The sequence below is a fragment of the Sorex fumeus genome, unplaced genomic scaffold (genome assembly GCF_029834395.1).
Source record: "Sorex fumeus unplaced genomic scaffold, SorFum_2.1 ptg000130l, whole genome shotgun sequence".
NCBI classification, from domain to species: Eukaryota; Metazoa; Chordata; class Mammalia; order Eulipotyphla; family Soricidae; genus Sorex; species Sorex fumeus.
This window is the reverse complement of record NW_026606187.1, coordinates 4,394,088-4,411,021: the sequence shown is the minus strand read 5'-3', so window position 1 is coordinate 4,411,021 and position 16,934 is coordinate 4,394,088. Positions and strand designations below refer to the sequence as shown.

Genomic DNA, 16,934 nt, shown 5'->3' with positions numbered 1-16,934 from the left:
CAGTTCCTTGTTTTATTCATCTAGGGTTTGGGAGCCGCACCTGGCTCTGTGCTCAGGGGACCATGTGTGGAAAATTCGTAAATGGAAGCAATCTGGCTCAGCTGTGTTTAAGGCAAGCCCCTAATCCCTGTGTTATCTGGCCTGTTCTTTAGACATACCATCAGTTTCACTGCCAAAATTCCAGCCTGGTTCCCTGTATGTGTGTTAATAAAACCCAAACTTATCTCTGGAGAGTTTCAGAAAGCCCCAAGCACTTAAATGAGGGGCTGGAGTGATAGTACAGGGTAAGGTGCTTGCCTTGCATTTGGCCAACCTGGGTTTGATCCCCGGCACATCCCCTATGGTCCCCCAAGCACTGATCACGATCACCACCATCCTGTTATTTGTCGATCGCCTCGAGCAGGCCCCAGTAACGTCTCTTTCGTCCTACTCCTGAGATTTTTAAAAAGTGCCATATTCAAGGCTCTTTCAGGGTCAGGAGAATGAGACCCATCATTGTTACTGATATTTGGCATATTGGGTACGCCACGGGGAGTTTGCCAGACTCTGCCATGTGGGCAGGTTACAAGCACCACAAGGAGTAATTCCTAAGTGCAGAGCCAGGAGTAACCCCCGAGCATTGCTGGGTGTGACCCAAAAAGGAAAAAAGTACTGAAATGATATCTTTCTTACAATTATTTATATCTTGCTTGGATGGTAGCCGTCTCCCCAACAAGTTGTATACTCTGACAGAACGAAACAAACTTTTTCCACTTGGTATCTTCCTTAATACCTGTTGGGGAGGAGGGAGAGGTACCTCCACAGACTTAGGTAGAAATCACGTTTTTCTATAGCTTAGGTCTCACCTGCTTCTTTTGCTCTTCAGAGACCTTCATTTGCATGGATGATGGAGTAATGCTGATATTTACACACCCTGTAGATCCTGAGAGACAGGATGTAGTTATGTTTGGTAGGTAATTGTTCTGTCTCATCTTGGTCTTAGCAGAGAGTCTTTGGCTCATGGCCAGCCCGATTGTAATGGTAAGCACGGTACGTAGGCTCTGGAGAACAGCCACACAAGTCCTCCAATGCTAGAAAAGTCTGCTTTGCATGACACCTCCAAGAGTGGAAGACCTTGTCTATTCTTGGAAATACCTTATTTGAGAATCCCCTGGAAGGTGTTTAGCTGCAAATCCTAGCAGCTCTCAAAGTTCTGATTATGTCACCCAAGGTAATAGAAATTGAAATGCCATCAAAAGGGATTGGAAGTCTTGGTTATGTGGTTTTGGCTGATACTGAAATGTACTTCTTGGCCACAATCCTATCTAAACTTCTGTATGTAGGTGCTGGTGCTGAATGGCTGAACTGCGATTATATCTTGAGTCCAGATAAATTCATATCGTTGGCCCCATTTCAGACCTGTGCCAGGAAAGTGGTAAGTAATCTCTTGAGAAGTAATTTGAGAAGTTCCTAGTAGTAGTATCCTGGTTAAGGCGATAGGCATTGAAATAGAGCAGTGGAACCTAGTTAGGGTTTTTTACTATAGGCATCTTGGAGATTGTTACTGGCATCTTGCAGCTCCAAGCCTAGGATGCTGCTTCATAATCTACATTGTACAATGTGTCACCCCTACAAACTAAGTTATTACACCTTAAATGTTGAGTTAGATGTTAAGATTAGACCTGAGGCTGGCGTAGAAGAGTTGGCATGGAAGAACTGGGCTTGCGTCCTGGTTCTGTCACATGATCTTGGGCAAGTTAACCTTTCCTTCTGTTTATCCTTTAGAAAAAGGGGATCAGGGGCTGGAGTGATAGTACAATGGTAGGGCATTTGCCTTGCATGTGCCTACCTGGGTTCGATCCCCAACATCCCATATGGTCCCCCAAGCACTGCCAGGGGTCATTCCTGAGTGCAGAGCCAGGAGTAACCCCTGAGCATCGCTGGGTGTGACCCAAAAAGCAAAAAAAGGGGGATCATTATTCTTTCAAGGTATTTTAAATCTGATGAGATAGTCAGATAAATTTAGTACAGCACCTAGATCTCCCCCTTCCCCCATGCTCCAACACAGGTTATTTTTATCTGTATCTTTCATGTAAAATGGAGGGTGGATGTGGGATTTTTTGGTGCTAACAATAGAGAACTTCTCTGCTGTGAGGACCAGTGTTGGGTAGCAAGAGCAGCAGAGAAATGGGGCTGTCTATTGCCAAGCAACAGGAGTGCCCAATCAGGCCACAACCTGGCTAAGCAGAGAAATTCTCAAGCTGTAATGTGCAAAGAATCACTTGGGGAACTTGGACAGTACACATTTGTATCATTTAGTGGAAAACTGCATGCTTACAGGGTGCTTCATCTAATTTTGAAGCAAGGACAAGTTTAAACTTGGTGTCAGTACTCTAATAGCTTGAACATCAAATCCTCTTGATCTACAGAGTTTTCTGATTGCCCTGTAAATAAGCTCGTACCCTTTTTGAAAAACTCTAGGAATGTTGACATCCTTAAACAAGCCTCCCAACTTTAGGGAGCTTATAATTCCATATCTCTGGGGCCTTAACAGCAAACAGGGTGCTTGTCCTTGCAAAACGCCAACCTAGTCAGACCAGCACTGCATATGGTCTTCCAAGCCTGCCAGGAATGATCCCTAAGCAGAGTCAGAAGTAAGCCCTGAGAATCACCAGGTGTGGCCCCAAAACAAAAAATTGCATACCTCTAGATCAGAATCTGCAAACCAAGCTCGTAGATATTGTTCATGGTGTATGCCGTGTGGTCCTTGAGCTAAGAATAACTTTTTTAAGATCTTTTCAGTTAATATGGCCTACAAACTAAAAACTGACTTTTACTGAATAGAATAAAATTGGAATTGAACTCTTAATGAAGGTGGTGATTCTGCCCTCCACTCAGCACAATAACTGCTACAGATGTGTTCAAGAAGCACTTGAATGACTCAGGTTTCAACCCGTCTAGGAACATACTTAAAACAGGGAAGTCAAAAGAAAAAGAGCAAAAGTTGAATTCCAATCCTTGATAGTCAAAGGAACCACTTTCTATTAATACACGAGTCTTGGGGTAGTTGAAAGGTGTTATCTCCTGATATAGAGGCAGAGTACCTTTTTAGAACCCATGGTATTGGTTAATTCAAGGGATTTGTAATTCAGGGGACTTTTAAGTCAGATGACACTGGTTTGGTTTTTTTGCTTTTTGGCAACACCCAGAAGTGCTGCTCTTGGATCTTCATTCAATGATCAATGACCCTGTTGGGTCTCGAAGGACCATATTGTGGTGCTAGGGATCAAATCTGGGTTGGCTTTGTGCAAGTCAAGAGCCCTACCCACTAGACTATCTCTATGGCATCTCATATGAGATTATGGAATTCCATTTCCCTCTAAAGTACATTTTACTGCACTAATTATGCTTTTTTCACACAGCCTAACCTGTACATGATGACCGTTTTCATAAATACTTCCAAAGAAAAGATCTCTACACATTACATCAGTTGTCCTGACATTCCCTCTGAAGCCATTAAGCTTTTAGGATCTACAATCTGCATGAAGGATTTCATGTCTGTGAGTAGTACTGGCTAGTTACCTTTCATATTACTATGGCAGGGGAATTGTAGACCACAGTGGGCTTAGGAATTTCGATCTTGTGTTCACTAACTTGCTGTGTGGCTTTCAACTGATTTCTTAACCATGTTGGAACTTCGATTGCAAGTCTGAAGTTTAGGAAAAATACACATAACTTATTGGGTGACTGAGAATTATAACAGCCTATACAGTGTCAGTATATTATACATGACCATGGAAAATATTTATTTGATAGCTGCAGACACGTTAATAATTGTTTGACAATCTAAATGCCTATAATGTGCCTGTCCCTCCGCCAGGTGCAAGGGACTTTGTAGTAAATGAGACCAGTCATATGTGTTTTATAATCTAGATTTATATTAATATTATTAATATTAATTAGTATTAATAGTGGACAACAAAAATCATCCTCTTATAACTGTGTTAGAACTTGTGACCTTGCATAACTTTCTACAGACTGAGTAAAAGTTCTTACACATTTAAGAACCTCTCAACTTAACAGCCAGACGGGAACTTAGATATTCCAATTGCCATTGGAATTAGAAGTAGAATTCATGACTGATCTTGTGATTATCCTGCTCCATTCCACACTAGGCCCTCAGGATAAGACTGCCATGGCAGTTCTGGTGTGCCATGTAGAACATCCCTGGGTGTTCTACACATACTGCCAGGCAATATGGTTTTAGAAACTTTCTCTTCCAAACCAAAGTCTCACATGTATTTTTCCCCCTAACAGTTCTCCTTTGAAACGTTTCCTCAACTGGCTGATGAACATTTGGTATGAAAGTTAATTTTTCAATTTTTTAACTTACTGACCTAAACAAACTTTAATTCTGGCTTAGAAGTTGGCATGACTGTAATCCTTATAAGTAAACAATAGTCTTGTTCTGAAGATGAGCAATGGTCCTCAAGATAAAAATTTTTGACTTTAGGAAGACTCTGAGGAGATGGGATGGAGCATTGTGGTTAATGAAGCAGGAACCCAAAGCCTGAACTTAAACGAGGCTACGGAACAAGGATATAAGCTCCTGGTTGAAAGCAAAAGGATAACAATCTATGTGCCATTCAATGCCACTGGAGTGATCCACCACATGGTAGGTTTGATATCTTGATAGAACACCACCAGGCTCAGATAAATAGTTTTTCTTCTGATTTTTATTTGGGCACAGGATTTACAATACTATTAAGAGAAATGCTTTAGGTATATAAGGTTCCAACAGCACAACCCCAGCAGGGTGCCAGCACCCCTGCACCAATGCCTCCAGATCCTCTCTGCCCCCAGCACCCCTAACCCACCCAATCTAGTGGCAAACAAGATTCTGTGGCCTGCTCTCAGGGGTTAACCACTGGCCACCTAAAATTCTTACTGTTTATATTCCACATAAGAGAGAAACCAGTGTGCAATTTTCCCTCTGACTTCATTCAGCATGAATAGTCTCTAATGTCATCAACAGAAAGTCTCTAATGTCATCAACATAAATGAATTACAGGATTTCATTTTTTTATTGCTGAGCAATATTCCATTGTGCATGTGTACCAGTTTCTCTATCCACTCATCTGTTCTTGGGCACTTGGCTTATTACCTGGTCTTGGCTATTGTGACCAACATATGAGTGCAGAAGGCTGGAGAGATAGAATCGGGTCTCAGGCACTTGCCTTGCAGGTGCGCTCCCTACCTGCAACCCACCATTCAATGATCCCAAACCGTCCATGTGCTCTCCTGAAACTGAATCAGAAGTAGCCCAAGCCCCCACAGGTGTGGCCCAAACCCCTCCCCCGAATGAGCAAAGAAGTGCAAATACAATTTCAAAATATTGGGAGGGCACTATTAAAATAGATAACTAAGAAATTGAATTGTTGGGTCATATGGATGCTCAATTCTTAAGTTTTTAAGAAGTCTCTATCTGCTTTCCATGAAGCTATGCAAGGTGGCATTTCCACCAACAGTGAATGAGTTTCTTTTACCTCCACATCTCCACCATCACTGGTTTCTGCTCTTTTTGATGGATGCTAATCTCACTGATGTGAGGTGATTTGCATTTTGATTTGCATATCCCTGATAAATGAAAATATTGTAAATTCAAGAATGATTTCAGCTATGTCTTTAAATTAATTTGAGAATAAAACTCATTCAACAGGAATATCAATGTCCATTTTCCAGTCATTTCAGGAGTACTAAAGAATGAATAACCAGTAATGGCCCTTCTACCTGTTCTCTTCCCAATAGATCCATAACTACTACCTATATAATAAGTTTTTTATTAAGGCATTATGTTTGGCACTGTTATTCTACTGTTTTTCACAGAAAGGACTGGTATTTGGGGGGCTAACCAGCAAAATGGCTGAAATAGTTAATGGGCCAACGCACGATGATGCCAAGACTTGGTTTAAGTGCTCAAGTCTCCACCACTTAGTAACAGCCTGGTTGCATAAATAGACCAGAATCTGAAATGTTCTTTCTGAATATTGATAATACAAAGATAGTCACAAAATAAGAACTTTGTTCAGATCTTCCAATAAATGATTAGTTATCAACAGCTGTGAATATCGAACTAATTAGATCTGTAGAGTTTTCCTAATCAGTTGATTTGCCAAAGTGCAATTTTGACACAATTCTAAATGCTGTTTAGATTAAAAGATACCCAGTGCCTGAGTGTATCCTTGTACTGATTATTCTTCTAGTGTTGATCGGAAGTTCAAGTACATCAATGTCTTTTGAAATTTCTCTTCCCTACCCCACACAGCAAGGCCACAGTCATCTCTACACACTGCCTCTGCAGCTTGTTTTTGTAAATCCAGGGCAGAAGATGACCTTCTCTGCACAAATGATGTGCGTGACAGGTAAGGTCCTATCTTAGTGACAATTTCGGTCATGGGAGACAGTCACTGTCCCTGTCCTCCCGTTGTTCATCAAATTGCTTGAGCGGGCCCAGTAATGTGACAATTGTGACAATTGTTACTGTGTTTGGCATATCGAATACATCACGGGTAGCTTGCCAGGCTTTGCCGTGTGGGCAAGATACTCTTGGTAGCTTGCCGGGCTCTCTTTGAGGGGCAGAGGAACCGAACTTGGGTTGGCCATGTTGGCATTTGCAAGGCAAATGTCCTATCCTCTGTGCTATCGCTCCTGCCCATGAGAGACAGTGTTCTTTTTTTTTTTTTAATCACCCTGAGATACAGTTAAACTTTCACGTTTGAGTTTCAGTCATACAATGATCGAACACCCATCCCTCCACCAGTGCAATTTTCCACCACCAATGTTTTCAGTACTGCCCCCCCCCAACATTTTACCCATCTCCCTGCCTCCGTGGTAGACAATTCCCCCATCTTCTCTCTACTTTTGGTTTGCAATACAAATACTGAGAGGCTATCATGGTTGGTCCTTTCATCTACATTCAGCACACATCACTTATCCAGAACTATCCCTCCAGCCATCATTAATTTAGTGATCCCTTCTCTAGTTCCATCTGCCATGAATCAGGCTGCCAACCATGGAGCAATATTCCTGACCCTTGTGTCTACTGTCCTTGGGTGTCAGTCTCATGTTATTTTCTATTCCACAAATGAGTGCAGTCATTCTGTCTTTCTGACTCATTACACTTAGTATGATACTCTGGGAGACAGTGTTCTAGGAGCTTCCTCAAGGCCTATCCTGTGTGATCTGTTGGTCTATTCCTTTTAGATCTTGTGACCTGTAATGCTACACACATGACTCTCGCCATACCAGAGTTTCCTGGCAAACTAAACTCTTTGCAATTCGACAAAAAGAATATTTCCGTGAGTCAGTTGCACAACCATGGGATCAGTATCGAAGAAAATAACGGCTTAAGGTTACATTTCAGCAAAACTCTTCTCAGAATGAAGGTATGTTCTATTATCCTCTACTGAGCATTCTGGAAGTTTGCAAGTCTCATGGGATCACTTTGTACAGATTTCCAAGTCACTAAAATCTGCTCTCAAAACCCCAAACTCTTTCATCTCTGCCACAGAATTTTTTTCTCATTTCACTAATTTAAGTTTTTACTGATGAACAGGAAGCTTGATTCAAATAACAGTCTCTCAAAAGGTCCAAGTCAGTTTTAACAGATATAATTGGCAGGGAATAATCTTCGGGTATGTGTGTTCGGGGGGGAAAAAAAGATAGATACATTGCAAATTTTTTATAATCCTTTTTATTCAGACTTGTCTTGCCAGGAGAGTAGGCTCTTAGGAATAAAATTTGTTAATTTAAGCTTTAGTGCCTGGTACAAAAAAGCATGCAACACTTTAGGGTCTGCATTTAAAGCAGAATTTTTTCCTGCCTCTGGAAAATAACTGATCTGGAGATATGCCAGGGTGTCTCTCTTGGTCTGGTTTAAAGGGAAACCCAATCTGAGGGGTGCCCTGCGGGTAGTCGGTCTATTTCCTTTTTGCCTTCCTATGCATGCTCTGGACTCTGACGGGCTGAGACTGCTAATTTATTTTCTTTTCATTTCAGTTTTCTGAAAAATGCCTTTCCTACCAGTTCTACTTATCTATACTCAAACTGAACTTTTCCTTCCAACGGAAGACAGTATCCATGGTGATTTATCCCGAGTGTCTTTGTGAGTCATCAATTTCTATAGGTAAATCTTTTGGTTTGTTTTTTTGGTTCTGTATTTATTTCTCCCTTCGCTCTTGTGCATGTGAGAGTTCAAACTCCAAAACTAAAGACTGGCTAAACCAGAAATGTCATTCTAGGGGCTGGAGCAATAGTACAGCGGGGAGGGCGTTTACATTGCACACAGCCAACCTGGGTTCAATTCCCAGCATCCCATAAGGACCCCCAAGCAATGCCAGGAATAATTCCTGATTGCATGAGCCGGGAGTAACCCCTGTGCATCACCGGGTGTGACCCAAAAGTCAGAAATGTCATCCTACCTTCTCTCACTGTTTCATGGTAGCTCTGGTCTCTAACATAAAATCAGTCAGATGGGTCAGAGAAATAACCCAATGAGTATGGTGCTAGCACTGCATGTGGCTGACCCGGATTTATTCAATCCCTGGCACCCTATATAGTCCTTGGAGGCCAGTGATTCGTGAGCACAGAGACAAAAGTAAGCCCTGAGCACCACTGGGTGTGGCCCCAAAACCTGTGTGTGTGTGTGTGTGTGTGTGTGTGTGTGTGTGTGTGTTCCTGCTGGGACTGGGAGATAATATAGCAGTTAGGGTATATACCTAACCTGGGTTTGATTCCTCATAATTGCGTGGTACCCCAGTCCTGCTGGACATCTCCTCACTATCTCTAGCATCACAGGGCCCAAGTAGCATCGCATTCCTGGGCTCTTATGCTGGATATATAGTCCAGTTGACCAGAGTCACTGACTGGTAAGGCTCTTGAACCTTCTGGGCACTGCTTGGAAGGCCCACCCAACCACCCCCACCCCCAAGAAAGAAAAAACTATTCACTTCTAATTAGAATTATATAAATTTAAACTTTCTGAAAATTCTAGTAATGTCCTCAAAAGGAATATGGCCTTAATATTTTTCATAGTTTAGTTAACATGATTAGAATTGTGTGAAAGTTTATAGCAGTCAAAGTTGCTGTACCCCATGACCACCAAAGTACCCAGGACTGGGAATTTTTTTTGTCAGAGGGAAGGTTATACACAGCTATGTCTGGCTTACTCCTGGCTCTCAGGGAATGTACTCAAGCACTGGTGGTGCTCTGGGACTCATGGGGTGCTGGGGATTGAACCCAGATCAACTGCATGCAAGGCAGACATCCTGCCTGCTATTCTATTTTTCTGTCCCTGGTCTGAGTGTTTAGATGCCCCTGTTCTCTAATCCATATTAGTTTGGTCAAACAGAATAGTTTTTTAAAATTCCTGCCTTCCCCCCATCTCTCAGAATTTGAGAGGATGGGCTGGAGCGATAGCACAGCGGTAGGACGTTTGTCTTACATGCGGCCAACATGGCCGACCCGAGTTCGATTCCTCCGCCCCTCTCGGAGAGCCCGGCAAGCTGCTGAGAGTATCTCGCCCACACGGCAGAGCCTGGCAAGCTCTCTGTGACGTATTTCGATATGCCAAACACAGTAACAACAAGTCTCATGATGGAGACGTTACTGGGCCCGCTCTAGCAAATCGATGAACAACAGGAGGACTTATTATTAACTTATTATTATTATAACAAGGCACCTCATTTTCAGTCATGAGATGCTGACCTGTAACTCTAGCCCCTCATCAAGGTTTTTCCTGTATCTTACCCCACATGGTACTTTCCCTTTCATCTTCTCCCTCTTCTCCTCCTCCTGAATAAAGCAACTGTTGGAGACCTACTATCCCTCTTGTAACTAAAACTCATTATCACGGTGCTTACCAAAGAAAAGGTAAAGGTAAAGGTAAAGGCCCTCCCGTTGATCGTCGATTTGCTCGAGCGGGCCCAGTAACGTCTCCATTTGGAGAATTTGTTGTTACTGTGTCTGGCATATCGAATACTCTCGGTAGTTTGCCGGGCTCTCCGAGAGGGGCAGAGGAATCGAACTCGGGTCGGCCATGTTGGCCGCTTGTAAGGCGAACGCCCTACCCGCTGTGCTATTGCTCCACCAAAGAAAAATAGAAAGTTATCCCTCATCATACATCAGGCAGGTGAATGACAAATCTCAGATGATATACTACTTTGAACTTATCTAGTTACAGGTGAGCTGTGCACCCAAGATGGGTTCATAAATGTTGAGGTTTATAGCCATCAAACAACACCAGCTCTCAACTTGAGTACCCTCAGAGTGGGAGACTCCTCCTGCCAACCTGCTTTCAAGACTCCGGTTCAGGGACTGGTACAGTTTCACATACCCCTGAATGGATGTGGAACAACCTACAAGGTATGTTGCTATCAGATGACAAGAGATTAAGACTTTATTTTTGAGATAACTTGTTAACCATATTCTCTAATATCTTAAGTTCCAAGATGACAAAGTTCTCTATGAAAATGAAATACATGCTCTCTGGACAGATGTTCCTCCAAGCAAAATTTCCAGAGACAGTGAATTCAGGTATAATTCAATGACTTCTTGATACTTAATTTCCAGATCAAATTCTTCAGCCTTCTAACCCAAAATTCTCTGTACCCCACCCCTTTAACTACCTAGAATGACAGTGAGGTGCTATTACATCAGGGATACCATGCTAATAAAGACCAATATTGGAAGTCTTCCTCCTCCAGTGGCTTCTTCAAAGCCAGGTCCACTTGCCTTGATCTTGCAAACCTACCCAGGTGAGACCTTGAAACCAAAGAAAACTGAGTGTTTTAGGAACTCTTCCCTAAATTGAGATTCTGATGCACAAAAAATGAGCTTCTTGATGCTGCTGGTGTAGCAGCAATGCTTAAAGCACAGAAGAAACTTCCATTCCATTTCAGATGACTCTTACCTTCAACCTTATGGGGACAAGGAGTACCCTGTGGTGAAATACCTCCGCCAACCAATCTACCTGGAAGTGAAAATCTTAAATAGAACTGATCCCAACATCAAGTTGGTCTTAGATGACTGCTGGGCGACACCCACCTCGGACCCAGCCTCTCTCCCACAGTGGAATATTGTGGTGAATGGGTAGGTAATCACACATCCAGTCACCTAGTTAATTTAATCCACCACAAATCGCTTAGGAAAAGAGAAATAATCCTGAACTTTAGGAGAGCTTTGGTAAAACTCGTTTTTGTTTCCTTTATACCAGTCTTGAATAAGATGACTCATGTTTTCTCGTTAACTTTGTTACCACTGTCATCATCACTATCATCCCGTTGATCGTCAAATTACTTGAGCAGGCGCCAGTAACGTCTCTATTCCTCCCAGATTTTAGCAACCTCTTCTTACTCATCTTTTCCCAACGATTAGAGGCTCTTTCAGGGTCAGGGGAATGAGACCTGTTGTTGTTACTGTATTTGACATATCAAATATGCCATGGGGAGCTCGCCAGGTTCTGCCCATGTGGGCGGGATACTCTCGGTAGTTTGCCGGGCTCTCTGAGAGGCATATATTTATATAATTTTCTCTATGATTTGTTGCATACTGTCTTTACTCCATCAGATATGGTGTAGTAATTGTGGAAAATGGGTAGGAAGTGTCTTATGTGTCATGCAGCCGTGTGGTCTGGAAAGCTCCTGGAGCGTGGTGGTTGAGTAGTGGAGGTCAGCTGCTGGGGCAGGGTCCCTTGGTGTGGGGAGGGCTCTCACCCACCCCACAGCCTGGTGCGAAGTCCAGTGGCATGGTTCTGGGAGCCTCATTTTATACTCCTGTCTGGGAGGAGCATCCTGAGTTCTGGAAGATGAGATTATCTGGTGCTGGCAGGGTGTGGCCTATGGGTGTGATTCCTGAGTCATGGGAGACTGGGGGAAGCAGGCAGAGATCTGTTCCTGGGTCCCGCTGAGTCCAGAGTCTAAGGTCACAAAGTTCCATATTATCTGGGTTCCATGGGACTTCATTCATGCATGAGGCTCAGTCTGAGCGTCCGGAAAGTGGCCTGGAGTGTGGCGGTGGTTGGGTAGTAAATGACTCTGCGCCAGCTTGTAGGGTTGGTGAGAGCCCTCCCCACAACAAGGGACCCAACCCTGGCAGCAGGCCTCCATTAACTTTGTGTCCAAAAAAAAAATGTGGGGGGTTGGAGCAACAGCACAGAGGGTAGGACATTTGCCTTGCATGCAGCCGACCTGGATTTGATTCCCAGTATCCCATGGTCCCCTAAGCACCACCAGGAGTAATTCCTGAGTGCATGAGCCAGGAGTAACCCCTATGCATCACTGGGTGTGACCCAAAAAAGCCAAAAAATAAATAAACAACAAAACAAAACCAAAAAAATGTGGGAGGGGAGTGGGTCTTTCCAAGGGATTTGAGCTCTAACACTGTTTATTTGGAGAGAGCACAGGTCCTCTCCTGATCCTATCCAGTACTGAACATCTACTGTGGGCTGGGCTTGGTGCTAAATGCTCCTCATTTACTACTTGAACCTCATGCCTCTGTGAGGGATACACTGGACACCTTATTACTCAAAGCTTGCTGCTTAAATAACTAACCCAAAGTAATAAGTGATTGGATTTTACTGTCCATCTGACTCTTGACCTGAACTCCATAATGCTGAGACTGACTACAACACATGCTCATTGACATTTGTTCTCTTGTTCTTCCAACAAAGTACCTTATCTCTTTTGAAGCTGTTGTAATCTCCTAATCTTTTTCTTTTTTCTTTCTTTTTTTTGCTTTTTTTGGGGAGTCACACCCGGCAATGTGCAGGGGTTACTCCTGGCTCATGCACTCAGAAATTACTCCTAGCGGAGCTCAGGGATGCTGGGAATCGCACCTGGGTTGGCTGTGTGCAAGGCAAACGCCCCACCTGCTGTGTTATGACTCCAGCCCCTCTCTAATCTTTTGACCTCCATGTATGTGCCTGCCCCAGGATCATGTGAATGTACTGGCCACATAGTTCATTTCTTGGCTTCATTAAAGCTTTTCTCATGTGCTTTGCCCCATGAAACTTACCCTGACCACCTCATTGCCCTGACCTAACGTTTTTCTTAGTATTTTCTTCCCAACATTCTATTACATACAACAATTCTATAGCTATCACTCTGTACTAGCATGCAAAACTTAAAAATGAGTTTGCTACTTTTTCTCACTAATGTACTAACGTCCTTGGATATAATTCAGTAAAACTCAAGCCACTATCATCTGAAAAGCTACATATAAGCTTGTGGCTCCTGCGTTTTGTGGTCAAACATGTTAACATAAGTATTATTTAATGCAAATATTAACTATGAACAGTAACTGCTAGCTATAGTTAACAGTAAAGTGTATTTGTTTTTTATTTACTGTATCTGTATCTTATTTATTGTATTTAATATCTTTTTATATAGTTAGTTAATTTATGGTTAATTATTGTTAAATACTATTTGAGTAATTACTGGATAGGCTAAGTCAAAAAGGTATCTTAAGTTAAAGGAACAGATAGAACAGTAGTATTGAAGGTGTTTACAAATGACTAAACTAGAACAAACATTGGTGAGTATGGTTCATGTCCCTCCCTGGTGTTTGCCCCCTAGATGTGACTATAACCTGGACAGCCACAAAACCACCTTCCATTCAGTTGGCTCATCTGTGACCTACCCTACCCACTATCAGAGGTTTGATGTGAAGACCTTTGCCTTTGTGTCACAAGCCCAACTGTTCTCTAACCTGGTAAGTGATTAACAAGTCCCTTGGGCTGGGTTAAATAAGAGTGCATTGATTCCACTTAACACTTCCTGTCTCCAGGTCTACTTCCACTGCAGTTCCCTAATCTGCAATCAACTTTCTCCTGACTCCCCTCTCTGTTCTGTGACTTGCAATGTGCCAGACAGGAAGAAGCGAGGTAAAAATTCTCTCATCCCTGGTGCTATGACTTACCCAAAGCAAACCTCATCCTTTCAGAATTTAAGTCTTCAAGTGACTCATTCTTCACCTCGACCCAAGGAACCTTAGTCCAGTCTGCCTTGCCAATGAGTCTGAAGTTATTAGATTCCTCCTTAGTTCTGTGGACTAATTGATTTTTGCACATAAGCCTACAGCCTGGTCTTCTAAAGACTGGACATGTTATTCTTCCCGAGTCTCAGTAGACTCAAACTTAACCCTTTGAGTTCATTTCCTTCCTTTTCTCCTTCCATCTTTCTGAGAGAAATGGTGGTCATGCTTTCAAAAGAGAATGTGGAAAGCTACAGAGAGGCAAGAGCTCCATAAAGTAAGACATAAAAGAAAAAAATAGCATGCCCCAAAATAGCACACAGATGACTGCACACACTGTGCCTTGTTGTGTAGTTATAAGGGATTGTTCTGTTTGGGGAATGAGGTATATGACCTCTCCTGAAAAGACAAAAAAAAAACCCTATAATCAGGGAACTGAATAGAGGTCTGCTCAAGTATCCCATGTACACATCTTCTACCACTATTTACTATTCCAGAAATTGAACACAAACCCAGCCTCTCTCCAACCACAGAGGTCACTGAAGAAGAAAAATTGATAATAAGTCTTCCAGGACCCATCCTTCTGTTGCCAGATGACTCTTCATTTAAAGGTATAAATTTTAACCCACAAGTATGAATTTTAATCCACAAGTATTTCTTGGATTTTAGTTCTTGTCAGATTTTAATTCTGTGAACACATGCTGGTAATAGAGAAAAAGAATCTGTCCTGAGAATAGTTTGTAAATCTGCTGCATATGCTTTTAAAAAATTCCTTTAAACTGAGATTTACAGTTCTATTAATGAATTTCTCTTTAACACAAGCAGGATCATAAATTCTACCTACTTTTCTATAATTTTAAATTATAGATGCTTTTAAATTTTTACCTGTACAAACCTACCTTACTAACAGACCTATAGAATTTCATCCACGCTGTTTAATTAGTCCTCTTTCATGGATATTAGGTTATTTCTGATTTTGTCATCAATGCTGCATTGGAGTGCTTTCACTATTTTTAGTTACTATATAAGAAATTCTGGATGCTCATAGAAGTAGGACTATCAGGTCACAAAGCACATGCCTTGCTACTGTCAAGCTTAGTTGACATTTAGTCTGTTTCTGTTAATGGCCTCATATCTTCATTTCTGATCTTAATTTTAGGCTCAGAATTTGAAATCGGGTAAATCCCAAATTTGCAAAAGAGTCACTGAATTCAGGATAGCTAATTAGGTCTGTTAGTATGTGGATAGGGCTAGAGCAATAGCACAGCGGTAGGGCGTTTGCCTTGCACGCAGCCAACATGGCCCACCCGAGTTCGATTCCTCCACCCCTCTCGGAGAGCCCGGCAAGCTACCGAGAGTATCTTGCCTGCACGGCAGAGCCTGGCAAGCCACCTGTGATGTATTCGATATGCCAAACACAGTAACAACAAAATCTCCAATGGAGATGTTACTGGGCCCGCTCGAGCAAATCGATGAACAATGGGAGGGCCTTTACTTACTTACTTTACTAGTATGTGGATAATGGATTATACTAGTATGTGGATAATGGATTATACAACATGCAGAAACTCCCAAGATCCTTCCCAGGTGTCAGTGCACTGACTTTTTGGGGGGGATTGGGTGCGTGTTGAGGGGAGGGTTATTACAATGCCCTGGTCTGCACTCAGGAATCACTCCTGGCAGTGTTCAGGGGACCATATGGTATTCCAGGAACAAACCCAGGTCAGCTGCGTGCAAGGCAAGTGCCTTCCCCTCTGTACTATCACACTCAGGCCCCCAGCCCACTGACTTTTAAATTAGTAAAACAGACTGAATGCATGTTTTGCATGTGGGAGGTCAAGGTCCAAACCTGCTACATCATACTCCCCTGAGCACTTTTAGGAGTGACCCCAAGAACAGAAGTAGCCCTAAGTACTGCCAGATGTGGCACAAAAAAACAAACACCTCAAAAAATATTAGTGGAAATGAAGGCGACGTGGAACTAGGAGCATGAATGGATCAAGAAGAAGAGGGTGACTCAGGTTTAGACTGTAAGAATGAGCCGCCCTATCGCGAGCTTCTGAATGAGTCCTTTGAGGCTTAATTTCCCTTCCTTCTCTGGAGCATCTTAATATGTAAGACTTTGGCTTAGAACTTAAATGTGGTCTTAAGACTTCAATGTCTGCTTCCTCTCCAGACCCCGTGGGCTCCAGAGGGCATGGAACTGCTGGCTATGTTGCTTTCAATGCTGCAGCTGCTGTGGTTACCTTCGCAGGCATCCTCGCAACCCTCGGCCTCATCAGATACCTATGCAAGAAAAGAACCGTGATGTTAAATCGCTGATTGGACTTCTAAATAAATGGATTGAGACTGTGCGAGTCAGTTGCTTCTTTTAGAATTAAGTGGCATTTAAGGATTTGTTAGTGAATCTTGCAGGCATTTGTTTGTGGATTCAGTACCTAACACAACCCTGAGCAGGCTTTGGTGTGTGGGGGTGCAAATAAGAAAATGTCTTCCTGGGGCTGGAGCAATAGTACAGTGGGTATGGCGTTTGCCTTGCAAGCGGCCAACCTGGGTTCGATTCCCAGCAACCCATATGGTCCCCTGAGCACCGCCAGGAGTAATTCCTGAGTGCAGAACCAGGAGTAACCCCTGTGCATTGCCGGGTGTGACCCAAAAAGAAAAAAAAAAGTCTTTCTGACCCCCCACCTCCATAACTAGCAGTACCAGATTTAACTAGCAGTGGAACTTGACAACAGATTTATTCCTTTTGAATGAAGAAGAGTCCCCTCACAACAGAAAGATGGGTCCCGGGGGACTTATTTTCTCTTCGGTGACTTCTGTGGTCGGAGAGAGGTTGGGATTGTGTCTAATTTCTGGAATAGTAAATATAAGATGTGTATATGGGATACTCAAGCAGTCTCCATAGTTACAATTAGGTAACTATG

General features: G+C 42.7%; 1 protein-coding gene across 1 annotated transcript; it reads left to right on the top strand.

Annotated features, from left to right (window-relative positions):
• The first annotated feature begins 999 nt into the window (after positions 1 to 999).
• Positions 1,000 to 16,329, top strand: ZP2 (zona pellucida glycoprotein 2). The gene is made up of 16 exons (XM_056138804.1): positions 1,000 to 1,020; positions 1,211 to 1,414; positions 3,402 to 3,539; positions 4,297 to 4,338; positions 4,493 to 4,654; positions 6,305 to 6,401; positions 7,243 to 7,424; positions 8,038 to 8,164; positions 10,214 to 10,401; positions 10,481 to 10,572; positions 10,669 to 10,793; positions 10,938 to 11,127; positions 13,611 to 13,746; positions 13,822 to 13,918; positions 14,535 to 14,618; positions 16,184 to 16,329. The coding sequence occupies exons 1-16, from the start codon at positions 1,000 to 1,002 to the stop codon at positions 16,327 to 16,329; spliced, it is 2,031 nt and encodes a 676-aa protein (XP_055994779.1).
• Positions 16,330 to 16,934: the final 605 nt, after the last annotated feature.

Excerpts from the sequence above, each read along its gene's own strand:
- ZP2 (XM_056138804.1), top strand. The coding sequence starts at position 1,000 with ATGGCCAGCCCGATTGTAATG. Across the intron at positions 6,402-7,242 it reads ACAAATGATGTGCGTGACAG|ATCTTGTGACCTGTAATGCT; the intron begins GTAAGGTCCTAT and ends TATTCCTTTTAG. Across the intron at positions 13,747-13,821 it reads CCCAACTGTTCTCTAACCTG|GTCTACTTCCACTGCAGTTC; the intron begins GTAAGTGATTAA and ends TCCTGTCTCCAG.